General features: G+C 43.5%; 1 protein-coding gene across 8 annotated transcripts in view; it reads right to left on the bottom strand.

The window, feature by feature from the left end:
• Positions 1–1,106: 1,106 nt before the first annotated feature.
• Positions 1,107–16,601, bottom strand: part of CCSAP (centriole, cilia and spindle associated protein) — a 26,528-nt gene continuing 11,033 nt past the window's right edge. For 5 of the 8 annotated variants that reach the window (XR_013992635.1, XR_013992636.1, XM_081038941.1 and 2 more), the window contains 2 exons: positions 14,576–14,838; positions 1,113–13,451 (listed from right to left, as the gene is read on the bottom strand). Coding sequence is in view for 4 of the 8 variants with exons in the window: in XM_081038941.1 (XP_080895067.1) it covers positions 13,275–13,451; positions 14,576–14,838 (440 nt within the window). In the remaining 4 variants the exon portion in view is untranslated. Of the gene's footprint in view, positions 13,452–14,575; positions 14,839–16,601 lie in introns of all 8 variants that reach the window. The other 3 variants (XR_013992633.1, XR_013992634.1, XM_081038939.1) reach the window with 3 other exon arrangements.

The following is a 16,601-nucleotide window of genomic DNA, read 5'->3' as shown; positions in this document are numbered from 1 at the left end:
TCAAACACCAGAGAGCAGCACAGGCCCAGAGGACTCCCCGATTCTACAATCCTCAAGCCATAAGAGAGAGAGAAACCAAGGTAGTGGTCATCACCTAAGTCTTAAAAGCAATAAAGGGTCAATCAGTTTTCACAAGTAGTCACTCATCTATTGCTGGCTTCCTTTCTTAGTCAACAAGGCCAGTGTCTTCAGTTTAAACTGAAAGCACACACACACACACACACTCACACATACACACACACACACACACACACACACACACACCCCGCCAGTCAGCCTGGAAGGCCTGTGCACATGTGTAGTGGGCGGGGGAGGGGCGCGGCGGGTGTCTCCACTTGTTTCCACGCAGCTTCCAGACTGTTCTGCACTCTCCTGCCTTTGCTCTTCCCCCTGTAGGTCTGGCTCCTTATCAGAGGCGGGGGCTGTGCCACAATCTGCCCAGTGTGCACACGTGGGTGTAACAGGAATCGCTTCGGGGAGGAATTGTCAAGTCAAAGTTATGTTTCTTTTTAAGGGGACAAAGCCTAGTCATCCCCCCGAGAACCTATGAGAGTTTACACTCCCACTAACAGAGCAGGAGGCCCAAACTTAAGTCCAGGATACTGGGGGTTTTTAATTAGGCTTGTATTTTGTTTCTATGAAATTTTAACTTCTGCCGTAAGCACTGCGGTAGTCATGAAGGCGGCCTCCTTTTCTTCCACCGACCGCAGTGGCTCGGGCTTGTGAGGCGCACAGCCCTGGGGACATCCGTCGGCGCTGGGAGCAAAGGGGAGCAGTGTGCGTGTCCAAACCAGAGCCCGTGAAAAAGTCAGCAGCCTGGCCTTTATCAGCAAGCCCTGGTGCTTCTGAAAAGCTGGGTAAGCTTCAGGGGCTCTTACTGTTAACAGACCCATGTTAAGTTTTATTCCTAGGAAAGGTTAGTCTTTTTAGTGAAAATTCAGCATTTTAAATATGGTAATGTTCAAAGCATCCTCCTTGAGGGGTTCAAGACCAGGAGCAGGCAGAGCTCCAATCTCCGGTACCCGACCCCCCCCCCCACCGTTCTGTTATCAGCCTGGCTGAAGAATCGCACACATGTACAATCGTCAGTGGGAGGACACATGTTTCAAGAGTGGATGTTAGGTTTGTGTTTATTTTGTGTTTTCTCTAGGATTTTTAAAATAACTAATACATTCTTATGGTTCAAACATCAGAGCAGTAGGAAAAGTAAACACCGGAGTGCCCTCCCCCCATCACTCTATTCCTTCCACCACCCCACAGTGTGTCTGTCCAGTTTCTTGATGTAGGTACACGTCTTTTTTATTACCCTTCCCATTCTTAACAAAAGGTAATACATTACACACACTATCTTTATTCCCGCTACACTGTATCTTGGAGCTCTCTGCACATTTCAGTACATTAATAAGCTTTCTCCTTATGCAAGGCTGCATAATATTACATTGTGTGGATATACAGTACTCTAGTTCCTTATTCATAAACAATTGAGGTAATTCCAAAATATTTCATTAATTACAGCATTGTTAATTTCTCAGTCTTCACCCACATTCTCCTTCCCTCGTTTTTTTCAGAAAAAAAGTAATAGCATTCTTTCCAGTTTTGCCCCTTTCCTGTACACAGACAAAACTATTTACATAATTTGATGGAAGGGGGAGAAAATAGCAAGAGGTGTGCAAAACCTTTTTGATGAAAACTTTACTGAAATAAACATAAGAAAACCAACTTCAATGGAGACTTCACAATATTAAGACTCAACATTACAAAGATGTCAGTTTTTCAAAATTACTAAATTCAATGCAATTTAATAAGACTCCCAAATAGAATTTTAATATAGAAATAGACAAACTCATTCTAAAGTTCATATTAAAGAATATAAAGTTCACATTTTTAAAAACTCACCAAGAAAAGCAAAGAACAAGGGCGGGGGCAGGGGACAGGTGTGACACAATGCACAATTAAATTAGAACCGCACTCTGTGCTCAGGTGTGGACAAACTGGACCCACAGCAGAGCAACACTTAGAAACCTTCCCTGCATCCGGGGCAGTTTATTGAAACATGATGTGACCTTTTGTTTTTTTATCAGCAAGGGCTCTTCACTGGATGGTGTTACGTCCATTTGCTACCCATTTAATTGGGAAGAAAAAAAAGTTTAGATCCCTATTTCATATTTACTAAAAAATCAATTCCAGTTGGATTAAAGATCTAAAAGCAAAAGGCAACATGTTTTTCTAAGGCATTGGAAGAACATATATAATTCTTTTTATGATGGAAGGGTGAATATTTCTAAAGGTGACGCAAAATATCCCATCTGTAAAAAAAGGTTTGAGGTTTGACTCTGCAAATTATTATTTCCTATAAGACAAAAGAAAGCATAAAGTTTAGCAGTGCGCTATGACATAGCATTGCAACATATTAACAAAATTCATATCGGATATAGAGACCCCAACAAGACTGAAACTTACCACGTACACACAAAGGCGGCAGTGTGCTTTTCTAGTTTTTCCAAAATAATTTTAAAAGATTGGCAAAGCATATAAATAGGTCATTCACCAGAAAGACAGATGATTGATAAACACGAAAAGGTGCCAACTTCACTGATACTCAGTGAAATGCAAATTAGAATAACCAGGTTTCCCTCTGGCTGTTGGTATCGTGTGACTTTCTTTTCTGTCAGTCTTGCTGGAGGCTTATCAATTTATTGATCTTTCAAAAAAACCAGCTTTTGGCTTCATTTGTTTTCTCTGTTGTTTTTGGAGTTTTTTCCAATTTCATTAATTTCTGCTCTTTTCTTTTTCCTTCTTTCTGCTAGATGAGGGTTTATTTTGCTCATCCTTTTCCAGTTTTTAAGATGGAAGCTTAGACTATTGATCTAAGAACTTCTTTCCTAATATAAGCACTCAAGGCTACAAATTTCCTTCCAAGACGCGTTAGCTGTGGCCACAAATTTTAATATGTTGTATTTTGATTTTTCTTCCATTGAAAATATTTTCTAATTTCTCTTTGGTGGGTTATAGAGTATATTGTTTCATCTCCAACTGATGTGCAATTTTCCTGTTACCTTCAATTTCTAGTTTAATTCCATTTTAGTCAGAAACATACTCTATGATTTCATTTATTTTTGTTAATGTTTATTTTATAAACCAGGATATGATCTATCTTTTTGTTTTATTTTAATTTTATTTTATTCTATTGGGGAATATTGGGGGACAGTGTGTTTCTCCAGGACCCATCAGCTCCAAGTCATTGTCCTTCAATCTAGTTGTGGAGGGCGCAGCTCAGCTCCAAGTCCAGTCGCTGTTTTCCATCTTGAGTTGCAGGGGGTGCAGCCCACCCTCCCATGTGGGAACTGAACCGGCAACCTTGTTGCTGAGAGCTCGTGCTCTGACCAGCTGAGCCGTCTGGCAGCCCCAGATGTCTATCTTGATGAGTGCTCCATGTGCACTTGAAAAATATGTGTTCTGAATAAAAAAAAAATGGCGGCGTGAGGTGAGCCTCTGTAACGCTCCCCTGGAATTTACAACTAATCGGACAACAATAACTCCACAAAGGACTCCTTGCACAGCAGACAGGCAAGACGAAGAGGCCGACTACTGAATTCACCTCCAGGTGGGTGAATCGCGCGAGCGGGGGAGGAGGGAAGGGAGAAGTGCGGAGCCGGAGCCGGCGGGCGCAGGACACAGACCTAGCTCAGTGCTCGGAGCCCGCTGCTCCCGGATCTTCCGCAGCTGCGGGAGAGGGAAGGACTCGGACTGCTAGGGCTCCGCTTACGGCCCACAGGGCTGAGTGGGCAGCATACAAAACCGCTGAACCCAACGCTCACTCGCGGCAGACCTCGGAGCAAAGACTGAGGGAAGAGGGCTAAAATCGGTGGCTTAAGCCCTCACTGCTGAGCGGAGAACGGAAGCCTTAGGCACGGAGACTAGCCGCCCCCTCCCTACCCTCCAGAGCTCGCCCCGCCCCCACCTGCCCGGTGCTAGAAGCGATAAAGTAGCAGTGTCGGATCAAAGGACAGAATATTTGCTGTTCTGAGAACTGTGGACCGCAGACACAGATTCGCAGCCCAACTAGTTCCGGCAAAGGGGAGGGAGCTGTGGAAGCAGGACTGGCTGTGGTGGTGGTCGCCGCCATTGCTCTGGGCCACCTCTCACAACTCACCCCGCCCCTGGCCCCACCTATCTGGACGGATCCCTGCAGGAGTAAACAGAACTGCTGAAACAAACGGGCTCTGAATCTGGTGCAGAAAGAGCTTTGGAACTCCAAAAGCTCTTCGCATACCTATCAACCTGTTCCTGTTGCAGAAGACACTCCTGTAGATGTCTAGGAAGAGAAATAGTAAATCAGTGATTGCCATGAATAACCAAGGCAACAAGACAGCTCAGAAACAAAGTGAAAAGTCTCCAGAAAAGGAACTTAGAGATATGGACCTTTGTGGTTTAAATGACAGAGAATTCAAGATCGCAATTCTGAAAAAACTGAACGAGATGCAAGAAAACACAGAAAGGCAGTTTAATGAACTCAGAAATACAATCAAAGAACACCAAGAGCATTTTACAAAAGAGATTGAAATCTTGAAAAAGAACCAAATAAAATTTCTGGAGATTAAGAACTCAATAGAAGAAATTAACAATAAAATATCCAGCTTAGGTAGTAGAGTTGACCAGATGGAGGAAAGAATCAGTGACATCGAAGATAGGAACCTGGAATTTACACAGATGGAAGAAGAAAGAGACTTGAGACTTAAAAGAAATGAAAGAACTCTACAAGAACTTTCTGACTCCATCAGAAAGAGCAATATAAGAATAATGGGCATACCAGAAGGAGTAGAAGGAGGGAAGGGAACAGAGAATATATTCAAACAAATCGTCGATGAGAACTTCCCAAACTTGTGGACAGAACTGGATCCTCGAATCCAAGAAGCAAATAGAACACCTAATTACCTCAATCCCAACAGGCCTTCACCAAGGCACATTGTATTGAAGCTGTCTAAAATCAATGACAAAGAAAGAATCCTCAAGGCAGCCAGGGAAAAGAAGACGGTAACTTACAAAGGAAAGCCCATTAGATTATCATCAGATTTTTCAGCAGAAACTCTACAAGCTAGGAGGGAATGGAACCAAATATTCAAACTATTGAAAGAGAGAAATCATGAGCCAAGAATAATATATCCAGCAAAGATCTCCTTTAGATATGAAGGAGGAATAAAGACCTTTGCAGACATCCAGAAGCTGAGGGAATTTTCTAATACACGACCTGCACTACAAGAAATACTAAAGGAGGCTATTAGACCACCATCAACAGGGACAACTTGTGGCAACCGAAACATAAAAAGGGGGAGCGTAAAGGCCTGAACTGGAATATGGGGATAGAGAAAGTAAGCGTACTGAAGAAACTGGAATACTCTAAATATCAAACTTTCTTTTACATAAACTCAAGGGTAACCACTCAAAAAACATCCAAATCTGAAATATATACTGTAATAAAAGAAGAAACAGAAGGAAACATCATAGAATACCACCACACAGAAATAACAGACAACAACAAAAAGGCAAAGAAACAATGGAGACACAGCCTTACCAGAAAACTAAAGACAGAATGACAGGAAATCCTCACATATCAATAATCACCCTAAATGTAAATGGACTGAACTCACCAATAAAGAGACACAGAGTAGCAGATTGGATCAAAAAACTAAACCCAACCATATGCTGCCTACAAGAGACACATCTCAGCTACAAGGACAAGCATAGACTCAAAGTGAAAGGGTGGAAATTGACACTCCAAGCAAATGGTACCCAGAGAAAATCAGGTGTAGCCATAATTATTTCCGATGAAACAGACTTCAGGGTGAAAAACATAACAAGAGACAAAGATGGACATTTCATAATGGTAAAGGGGACTATACAACAAGAAGACATAACAGTCATCAATATTTATGCCCCCAATCAGGTAGCACCGAAATATACCAAGCAACTACTAACAGAACTAAAGGGAGAAATTGTCCAAAACACAATTATACTAGGGGACTTAAATACATCATTGACAGCTATGGATAGATCATCCAAACAGAAGATAAATAACGAAATCGCAGCCCTAAATGACACATTAGATGAATTGGACATAATTGACATATATAGAGCACTTCATCCTAAAACATCAGACTATACATTCTTTTCTAGTGTACATGGAACATTCTCAAGGAAAGACCATATATTGGGACACAAAATCAGCCTCAGCAAATTTAGGAAGATTGAAACCATACCAAGCATATTCTCTGATCACAAAGCTTTGAAATTGGATATCAACTGCAAAAAGAAAGCAGGAAAAACACAAATACAGGGAGATTAAACAACATACTTTTAAAGAACGACTGGGTCAAAGAAGAAATTAGAGGAGAGCTCAAAAGATACATAGAAACAAATGACAATGAAAATACATCCTACCAAAAGTTTTGGGATGCCACGAAAGCAGTTTTAAGAGGGAAATTTATATCATTACAGGCCTATCTCAAGAAACAAGCAAAATCCCAAATAAATAACCTCATGTTACACCTTAAAAAACTAGAAAAAGAAGAACAAGCGAAACCCAAGGTCAGCAGAAGAAAGGAAATAACAAAAATCAGAGCAGAACTAAATGAAATAGAGAACAAAAAGACAATAGAAAAAATTAATGTGACAAAAAGCTGGTTCTTTGAAAAGATTAACAAAATCGACAAACCCTTGGCTAGACTCACTAAGATAAAAAGAGAGAAGACACTAATTAACAAAATCAGAAATGAAAAAGGGGAAGTTATCACGGACACCACAGAAATACAAAGGATTATCCAAGAATACTATGAAGGACTATATGCCACCAAATTTAATAACTTAGAAGAAATGGACAAGTTCTTAGAAACATATAGCCTTCCAAGGCTGAATCATGAAGATCTGGAAAATCTTAACAGGGCGATCACCAGTAACGAAATTGAATCAGTCATCAAAAACCTTCCCAAAATCAAAAGTCCTGGACCAGATGGCTTCACCAGTGAATTCTACCAAACCTTCAAAGAGGATCTAATACCAATCCTGCTCAAACTCTTCCAAAAAATTGAAGAAGAGTCAGTACTCCCTAACTCATTTTATGAGGCCAACATTACCCTGATACCAAAACCTGGTAAGGACAACACAAAAAAAGAAAACTACAGACCTATATCTCTGATGAATACAGATGCTAAAATCCTAAACAAAATTCTAGCAAATCGAATACAACAATGCATTAAAAAGATTATTCATCACGACCAAGTGGGGTTCATCCCCGGGGCACAAGGATGGTTCAACATTCGCAAATCCATCAATGTGATACATCACATAAACAAAATAAAGGACAAAAATCATATGATTCTATCAATTGATGCAGAAAAAGCATTTGATAAGATACAACATCCATTTATGATTAAAACACTTACTAAAATTGGTATAGAAGGAAAATACCTCAACATAATAAAGGCCATATACGACAAGCCCTCAGCTAATCTCATAATTAATGGTGAAAAGCTGAAGCCCTTTGCTCTACGTTCAGGAACACGACAAGGTTGTCCCCTATCACCTCTGCTTTTCAACATAGTGTTGGAAGTCCTCGCCAGAGCTATCAGGCAAGAGAAAGAAATAAAAGGCATCCAAATTGGGAATGAAGAAGTTAAATTGTCACTCTTTGCAGATGACATGATGCTATATATAGAAAACCCTAAAGACTCCACCAAAAAGCTATTAGAAACAATCAATGAATACAGTAAAGTTGCTGGCTACAAAATCAACGTACAAAAGTCCATTGCTTTCCTATATACCAACAATGAAATCTCAGAAAAAGAGATAGAAAAAACAATTCCTTTTGCAATTGCAGCAAAAAGAATAAAATACCTAGGAATAAACTTAACCAAGGATGTGAAGGATTTATATGCTGAAAACTATAAGACATTTTTGAAAGAAATTGAAGAAGACACAAAGAAATGGAAAGACATTCCGTGCTCATGGATTGGAAGAATCAACATAGTAAAAATGGCCATATTACCCAAAGCCATATACAGATTTAATGCAATCCCCATTAAAATCACAATGGCAGTTTTTAAAGAAATAGCACAAAAAATCATCAGATTTGTTTGGAACCACAAAAGACCCCGAATAGCCAAAGCAATATTAAAAAAAAAGAACAATACTGGAGGTATCACACTCCCTGATTTTTCCTTGTACTACAGGGCTACAATAATCAAAACAGCTTGGTATTGGCGGAAAAACAGACACATAGACCAATGGAATAGAATTGAGAACCCAGAAATAAAACCACATAAATATGGACAGATAATTTTTGACAAAGAAGCTAAAAACATACAATGGAGGAAAGACAGCCTCTTCAATAAATGGTGCTGGCAGAATTGGATAGCTACGTGCAAAAGAATGAAACTGGACTGCTATCTGTCACCATGTACCAAAATTAATTCAAAATGGATCAAAGACTTAAGCATAAGACCTGACACAATAAACTGCATTGAAGAAAACATAGGTACTAAACTTATGGACCTTGGGTTCAAAGAGCATTTTATGAATTTGACTCCAAAGGCAATGGAAGTAAAAACTAAAATAAACAAATGGGATTATATGAAACTGAAAAGCTTCTGCACAGCAAAAGAAACTATTGACAAAATAATGAGGCAACCAACTGAATGGGAGAAGATTTTCGCAAACAGTTCCTCGGACAAGGGGCTAATATCCAAAATATACAAGGAACTCATGAAACTCAACAACAAAAAAACAAACAACCCAATTGAAAAATGGACAGAGGACCTGAAGAGACATTTCTCCAAAGAGGACATACAAATGGCAAATAGACATATGAAAAAATGCTCAACATCGCTAATCATCAGAGAAATGCAAATGAAAACCACAATGAGATATCACCTCACCCCAGTCAGAATGGCTTTCATCAACAAAACAAATAGTAACAAGTGTTGGAGAGGCTGTGGAGAAAAAGGAACTCTCATACACTGTTGGTGGGAATGCAGACTGGTGCACCCGCTATGGAAGGCAGTGTGGAGGTTCCTCAAGAAATTACGAATAGAATTACCATATGACCCAGCAATCGCTCTCCTGGGTATCTACCCCAAAAATATAAAAGCATTTCTCTATAGAGACACGTGTACGCCAATGTTCATTGCCGCTTTGTTTACGGTGGCCAAGACATGGAAACAACCAAAATGTCCTTCGATAGATGAATGGATAAAGAAGTTATGGTACATATACACAATGGAATACTATTCCGCGTTAAGGAAAGATGATATAGGAGCATTTGTGACAACATGGATGGAGCTTGAGAGTATAATGCTAAGTGAAATAAGTCAGACAGAAAAAGCAGAGAACCCTATGATTTCACTGATATGTGGTATATAAACCAAAAAGAACAAGACAAACAAATGAGAAACAAAAACTCATAGACACAGACAATAATTTAGTGGTTACCAGAGGGTAAGGGGGTGGGGGGTGGGTGATGAGGGTAAAGGGGATCAAATATATGGTGATGGAAGGAGAACTGACTCTGGGTGGTGAACACACAATGGGATTTATAGACGATGTAAAACAGAATTGTACACCTGAAATCTATGTAAATTTACTAACAATTGTCACCCCAATAAAATTAATTAAAAAAAAAATGTGTTCTGCTGTTGTTGGGTGGTGTGTTCTAGAAGTGTCGCGTTCATATCTTACTGGTGGTATTTTCTCTATTTTCGATGCTTTTCTGCCTACTAGTTCTGTTACTGGTAGGAATGGTGAAGTCATCGATTGTAATTGCAAGGTTGTCTAATTCTTTCAGATTTTCCTTGCTATGTTTTGCCTCAGGACAATCTCTTGTAGTTTTACCCTTTTCCGGGGAGATTAGCTAGTCTGCCCCTTCCCCCCACGGCCAGTTTCCTGCCACAGTGCTGCTTTTCCTGGGTGTACAGAGAATCCTTGTTTGTCATTTTGTAGGGAGACACTTGCCACACTTACAGACGTCCACCAGCTCTTAGGAACACTCACCATGTCAGGAGAACACCACTGGCACAGAAGCTCACATTTTCTCATACTTTGTTGTGAGGTTCTAAGTGCTGACTCAAAAATAATATTGACCAGGTGTTTTGTCACCAAACAGGGTTTATGGGGCAGCGGTGGGGGATGCCAGCAGACACGGTAAGGCACATGCAGAAATGGGCCTTGATCGAGAGTATTCATGGAAGGAAAGGAAGTGAGAACCATAGAGCTTTATTATAAACTGAGTTCTTCCTGTGCGGTTCTCCGATGGTGCAGAATGCAGAGCGCCAGAACTCGCTCTGCCCACCGACCCCCCATTGACCCGTTTGCTTAAAGTTCCAGTTCATCTTTATCGGAAGGAAAAGCTCACTTCTGTGTGTCTCCTCCACTGTCCACACTGCTTCTCTGACACCAGATGTGGGCAGTTTTCCTCACAACATGCAATTCTGCAACACCGGGGTGTCCTACATTCATGTTCACTCCTCAGGGACAGCTTCACATCCCACAGGACTGCCCCTCCCCACTTCAGAAGCTGGCCTCATCTCCAGTCACCTGTGCTGCTGACTGGCTATAAAGTGGAGGTTCCCACGACCTCTTCCTTGGGTTCTATTAATTTGCTACACTGGCTCACAGAACTCGGAACAGTTTATTTACCAACCATATCCCAGGTTTATTGTAAGAGGACAGAACTCAGGAATAGCAGATGGGCGAGATGCACAGAGCAAGGTGTGGGAAGGGGTACAGAGCTCCCATGACCTCTCTGGGCAGGTCACTCTCCCTGAATGTCCACATGTCCACTGACCTGGAAGCTCTCCCAACCCAGGCCTTTGGGGTTTTATGGAGACCTCATTACAGAGGCAGGAGTGATGAAGTCATTGGCCATTGGTGATTGATGCAAGCTCTGGCCCCTTCCCCTCCTGGAGGTTGGGGGTGGGACTGAAAGCTGGTTCCCCCTGGCACCCAGACCCCTCCCTGAGGTTACTTCCTAGAGGCCACCTCATTAACACGATCCCAGGTGTGGTTGAAAAGGGCTTGTTATTAGTAACATTTCTTTCATCTTTATGGCTCTGGAACTATTTCAAGAACTGAAGACAAACGACCAAATGCAATAACTGATGCTTTCTTCATTCCCAATATTCCAAATTTCCTTTTCGTCTTATTTTCTCTTCTCTCGTTTAAAGCAGATCTGCTGGCTACCAGTTCTCTTAGTTTTTCTTCATCTGAGAATGTCTTTATTTCACCTCCAGCCTGAGAGGCATTTCACTGGGTAGAGAATTCTGAGTTGACACCTGCTTTGAGCAGTTTAAATGCACCTACCACGTCCTTCCGGCCTCCAGAGTTTCTTGAATGACAAGATTCTGTCATTTGAAATGTTCCTGTACAGGTAATCTTTCATTTTACTCTAGCTACTTTCAAGATGCCCTTAGTTTTCAACACTTCATGATGGGTCTGGGCTTCGATGTATTTGGGTTCACTCAGCTTACTTGGGGGGTTTTCAGCCATTATTTCTGCGGTTTTCAAAGCACCACACTTTCTCCTGTGACCCTGAAACTCATCTCAGTCTTTCTCTGTTCAGATTGGATGATTGCATTGATCTGTCTCTTTCTTTTGTTGTCTCCATTCTTTTATTGAGTCTCAACAGTGAGGTTTTTCTTATTTCGTGGTGTTTGCAGTTGTCTTATTTTCATTTGTTTCTGCTGTCCCTTTGTGGACAATCTCTACTTTCGCAGTGATTCCAAGTGTTGTGAGAACCCCTGGGAACTTAACAGCCCTTCATGGTCCATCATGACACCACTGATGGCCTGTTTCCAGTAGAGCTGTTTTCGTGGATCCTCACGTGCTGAGTAATTTAGGGCTGTGTCCTGGCGCCTTGAGTATGACGTGAAGAGATGCAAGTGAACTCCACGGAGAATGTTGAAATTTTTGTTCTAGCAAGTAATCGATCTGGTTAGGCTCTGGCCAGCCCTGTGAGTGTTGTTGGTTCCAATGTCAGCTCAGTCGCCAGAGCCTTGGCGGTGCTCTTTGGATCTGTCCCCGTGTCCACCTCCTGTGGACAGCCTGTCAGTTCACGTGGGTGGTATACTAATTATGTCTGTGGAGTCACTTCCTGAGCTCTCTCTCCAGTGCTGGCTGGGTCCTGGGACACCCTGTTTTGGTCCTCCAGCCCGAAAGCATGCACTTCGGTAACAGAGAAAGAAGTGACCTAGCCTCACCCTCTTGGTGAAGTTCCACGCCTCAGACTCAGGCTTGCAGGCTCCCATGGGCAGCCACAGCGCCCTGGGGGCTGCAGCACCAATGTGGAGAAGCGGGGCACTTCCCACTGCCTCAGGATCTCAGCACCGCTGAGCTCACTTCTGTGCTGTGTTGTCTCCAGCCTGGGAGATACCAGAGGAATAAAAGGACGGTGCATTCGCCACGACTTGCACTGAGAGTTCTGGTGTTCCTGGCCGAGCTGCCTGGTGCCGGCTGCCCTTAGTTCTCCGACAGCTGTGACGTCCGTCTCTCCAGGTTTCAGCGCTGTGTTCAGTGAGGACGGAAGGGGCTGTACCTTATCTCTACCACACCTGGAACGCAAACCTTCCCTGAGATACTAAGTGAAAAAATATAGAATGTGGATAGCATTATTCCATATTTCTACAAAAAAAATGTATATATGTACCTCCATAGTAAGTACTTAGAACAAAGCTCTGGAAGTTTCTACATGACTCAACACTGGTTTCCTACAAGAAGGGGTACAGAATTTTGCTGAAGGGGTGTGACTGAAGGGAACTTTCATTTTTCACTCGATACTTCTTTTTATTTTAAGTTATTTTACCCATGCACTAGTATTTTTGTAATTTTCAAAACAATAGGAAGGTCTGAGGGTAAAGACTGGGAAAATTTATAGAACTTATGAAAAAAATACTGAGTATAAAGCATCTATAGTCATTTAAAGGCATTTGGTGGCAATATCTTACAGGATTAATTAAGATGTTTTAAAACAAAACCCTTGTAAGCATATCAAGGGGAATTATCTTCATAAATAACCAAGTGTCTATGGCTCAACTGTCCGTCACCTTACTGCTGAAGAAGGCGACCAGGATTCATCCGAGTAGAGCAATCTTTTGGGAAATCCCTAAGAAAAACCTTGTGTAATCAGTTGGTTTCTTTAAACTTGCGTCCAGTTTCTTTTGATGATTTTTGTTGGTTATTCTTACATCTATACTTCTTAAAGGAGGCTGTCCAGGCAGCTGCGTCTTCCTTTAAGCTCGAGCTGAGTAGCATCTCATGTACTCTGTCATCCACGGGTTCTCTGAGGATGAAGGCTTGGTCCTTCTGCTATTCTCCACACCGTCTGAGTGAGCCCACTGCCTCTGAGCAGCCAGTCTCCTCTTTTCCACCTGTCTCCTGGTCTTGGCTCGTAATGCTGACTCATGAATCTACGGAGAGTTCAAGAATCAAGGTACAATCACTTAGGTGGCTTTTGTACTAATGTTCAAGAATATCTGTGCAGTGAAGCTTCCCCAGATCACGTGAGGCAGGGAGCAAGCAAGCCCTGTCTCATCACTATCTCTGCATATAGTGGCTTCTTGAGGGAGCCATGCCCCACGTCTGTGGCTGAGCCACCATCAGTGATACAGAAACGGAGGACAGAATGTGTCCACTGCTCTCAATGTCAGATGCCAGGGTAGGCAGTCTGCACGTGCCTCTAGAAACGGGCTCAGGAAAACTACTGGGTTTGCGTTGGGCACAGACACGTACTCCACTGGAGGACTTTGTTTTACAGCAAATCACTAAGAAGGATCTCAAGCTATTTTACCGCCTAAGACATTTGATATGCCAGGTAAAGCCTGTTAAACTTAATCCCATGGGGCTGCCGAGCTCTCTGCTGAAACCACAGCTTTGTTACTCTGACGACACCGTCTGCCAGGGTTCAGAAGTCTGCTCAGTAAAATGTGAGTATGGTGTTTAATCACAATCCAAACAGTTGGCACTTCTCCTGCTGCTTCTCGTTCCTTCTTTGCTTTAGGCTGAAGGAACACTATGAATGAATGCTAACATACATGACGGGAGGAACATCCGTCTGACATGTTCTCAGGACGGTGAGCAGGGACAGGCCAGGCCCGAGTGAGAGGACAGACTGTCCCCTGAGTGGGAACAGTTGTTGGAATTTAATGCCAAGAACAAATGGGTCTGGGGCGGACTCGAGCTGCCGGGAGAGCACTCTGACCCACAAACCAGAAACAGGAGTAGAGGACGGCTGATTCAGCGCACAGGGCCTGGGAACCTCTTGATGCCCCAGCCCAGCTGCACCCCACCCCCTGCCTCACGGCCCCCATGACCCCAAGAGCCCTGACTGCCCGTGTGCCCACATGTCCGCCAGGTTCAGTGCTGCCAGCCCTGCTGGTACCGGCCAGCTCCTGGCAGCCAACATGCAGATTCCTCCCACTGGGTTTCCGTGCCCCACTGTACTATTCCTACGATGTCCCAGTGACCACGGGATATGACAGGGGTAGGACGCAGCTTGAGCCCACCCCCGGGACAGAGGGCAGGCAAAGGGTACCTCGCTCACTGGGGCAGACGCCAAGACGTTGTGAGTCCTTTGGCTTCCCGTGTCCATCTGCTTTTCTCCCCACCCATACAGAGCAAACGGACGCTTCTTCTCTTTTGTTTTACTTGATGATCTTTGTGGACTTTTGACCGCTTTCCCAGCTCCTCTACCAAACACAGCACCTTGCCGCTGTGGGGCTTCACGGCTGGGCAATCGGTCGGTCTCCTCTGTTTTGACCTGTTCAGGTTTTTCTTTCACATCTTTCACTGGCAACGCTTTTTCAAAAAGAGACAAAACAAGATGAAAATGCTTTAAAATCAAGCCGACATAGAAAGACTTTAAATATTTGGGTTGAAAACTACACAATGCTTAGCTAAGTCAGTAATGTTTTCACTTATAGTTCAATTCACAAGGTTCACCTAAAGCAGAAATGCAGAAACAGTTGATGTAAAGTTTTCAGTCTACCCAGTTTTAAATCAACCACAAATTCAGCAGAACTGAACCAAGCCTCTTCAAAAGCAACTGCTGTCACGCGTGTTCTGAGATTAAGCGTCTCCATTAAACACTGAAACCCAGAGAGCATGGCGGCCTAAGAACTTTCTCCACACGCCCAAGGCAGCCTTGTGGTCCTGACACCTGACTTCAGGGGAGGCCTGATCTGTGGCCGGCGTGTAGCCGCTGCACACGCTCAGATTGTTAAGTCACTCACTTAAGTCCCAGGGTGCATTACTTTGGGAAGTCCCCGTCTGGAGCCTGCTCCCTATGGCTGCTGCGTGCGTGCTCCTTGTGACAGCTAGCTGGTGACCTTACTTTGCAAAGCCCTCAGTCACAAGGGGGTGGTTTGCAGTCACCCATCTCAGTACACGGCTCTGCACCCCCAGTGTGAAGAGCCAGATGGGAGCTCCTGTTGAGGGTGGTTTCCCCTAAAGAAGTGGCTCAGGGCTACAGTCTACACAGTCCTACTGCTGCCCACAGAGCTGGGGAAATCAGTGGGGGGGGGGGCGCTGCCCAGCCCCCTGTGAATGTCACATATGAAGGAGACACTCCATTTCCCTTAATTACCTTTCATGAGATTGCCATTCATTAGTTTTGATAAACCCTTTATTTTTGGTAAAAGTTACATTCTTTTGTTTAAACTTCTGTGTGCTTTTGTTTGATTTCAGCCTAAATAAGAGCTCCGTGTGCATCCAGGGAGGGCTCCGTGTCACTTACCCCCACTGTTTAGGCCTTAAGGACACCCCTGGCCCCCCAACGGACTGCTAGTCCAGAAACCTCCTCCCTTCTTTAGGACATACTCTGCCCCTTACTACTTTTAGTCGGCACATACATGTAAGAAGCCTTGACACATGTGTCCTTTGTGGTCAGCAATGACCTTGACTCTGCCAAACTATTTTAAGTTTGCAGACGACCCTGGGGTTTGCTGTCGCAGACCACTGCTCATCATCTCCACACCCAGCACTTGCTGTTGGGATGTTCCATTTTATCTAAGAACCTAATTCATTCATTCAAACATTCCTGTGAGTGGTGTGTGCACACTTTCTCCTCTTCTCTTCCCTGGATCCAGGAAGAGGGGAAAGGAGCCCCCTTGGGGAAGGGGCCAAGACTTGTGTGGTCCTAACACTGAGAAGGAGGGAGAGCAGCCTCGCCTTTGTCCTCCCGCTGACCCCACCCCTGCCTGCTTCGTCTCCCATCCCAGGGCGGCAGACCCACACCTTCCAGGGAAGCCAGCCCACAGCAGGTACTGACGCTCATCAGAGCCAGAAGAGGACAGGGAGGGAGTCCCAGGGAGAAGGCATGGAGCGAAGAGGGAACAGAGATCAGGGGACGGAAGACGGGCCACATATTAAACCTGACAGGCTCAGGAGACTGAAAATAACCACATAGGATGGCGCGAGCATAAACAATTTCATAACTAAGTGGGCCATGGCAGGAAGTCACATCTTTAGCTTCCTTCATAAAGTTAATCTGTGCCTTTCAGTGGACCTGTCTGTTGTCTTTTTGCACCTAAGATAACATCTTTGGGATGTCAGTGATCCTT

This window comes from Rhinolophus hipposideros, assembly GCF_964194185.1.
Source record: "Rhinolophus hipposideros genome assembly, chromosome: 26".
Classification (NCBI taxonomy): Eukaryota; Metazoa; Chordata; class Mammalia; order Chiroptera; family Rhinolophidae; genus Rhinolophus; species Rhinolophus hipposideros.
Note: the sequence above shows the minus strand (reverse complement) of the source record. Positions and strands in the feature narration are given on the sequence as shown.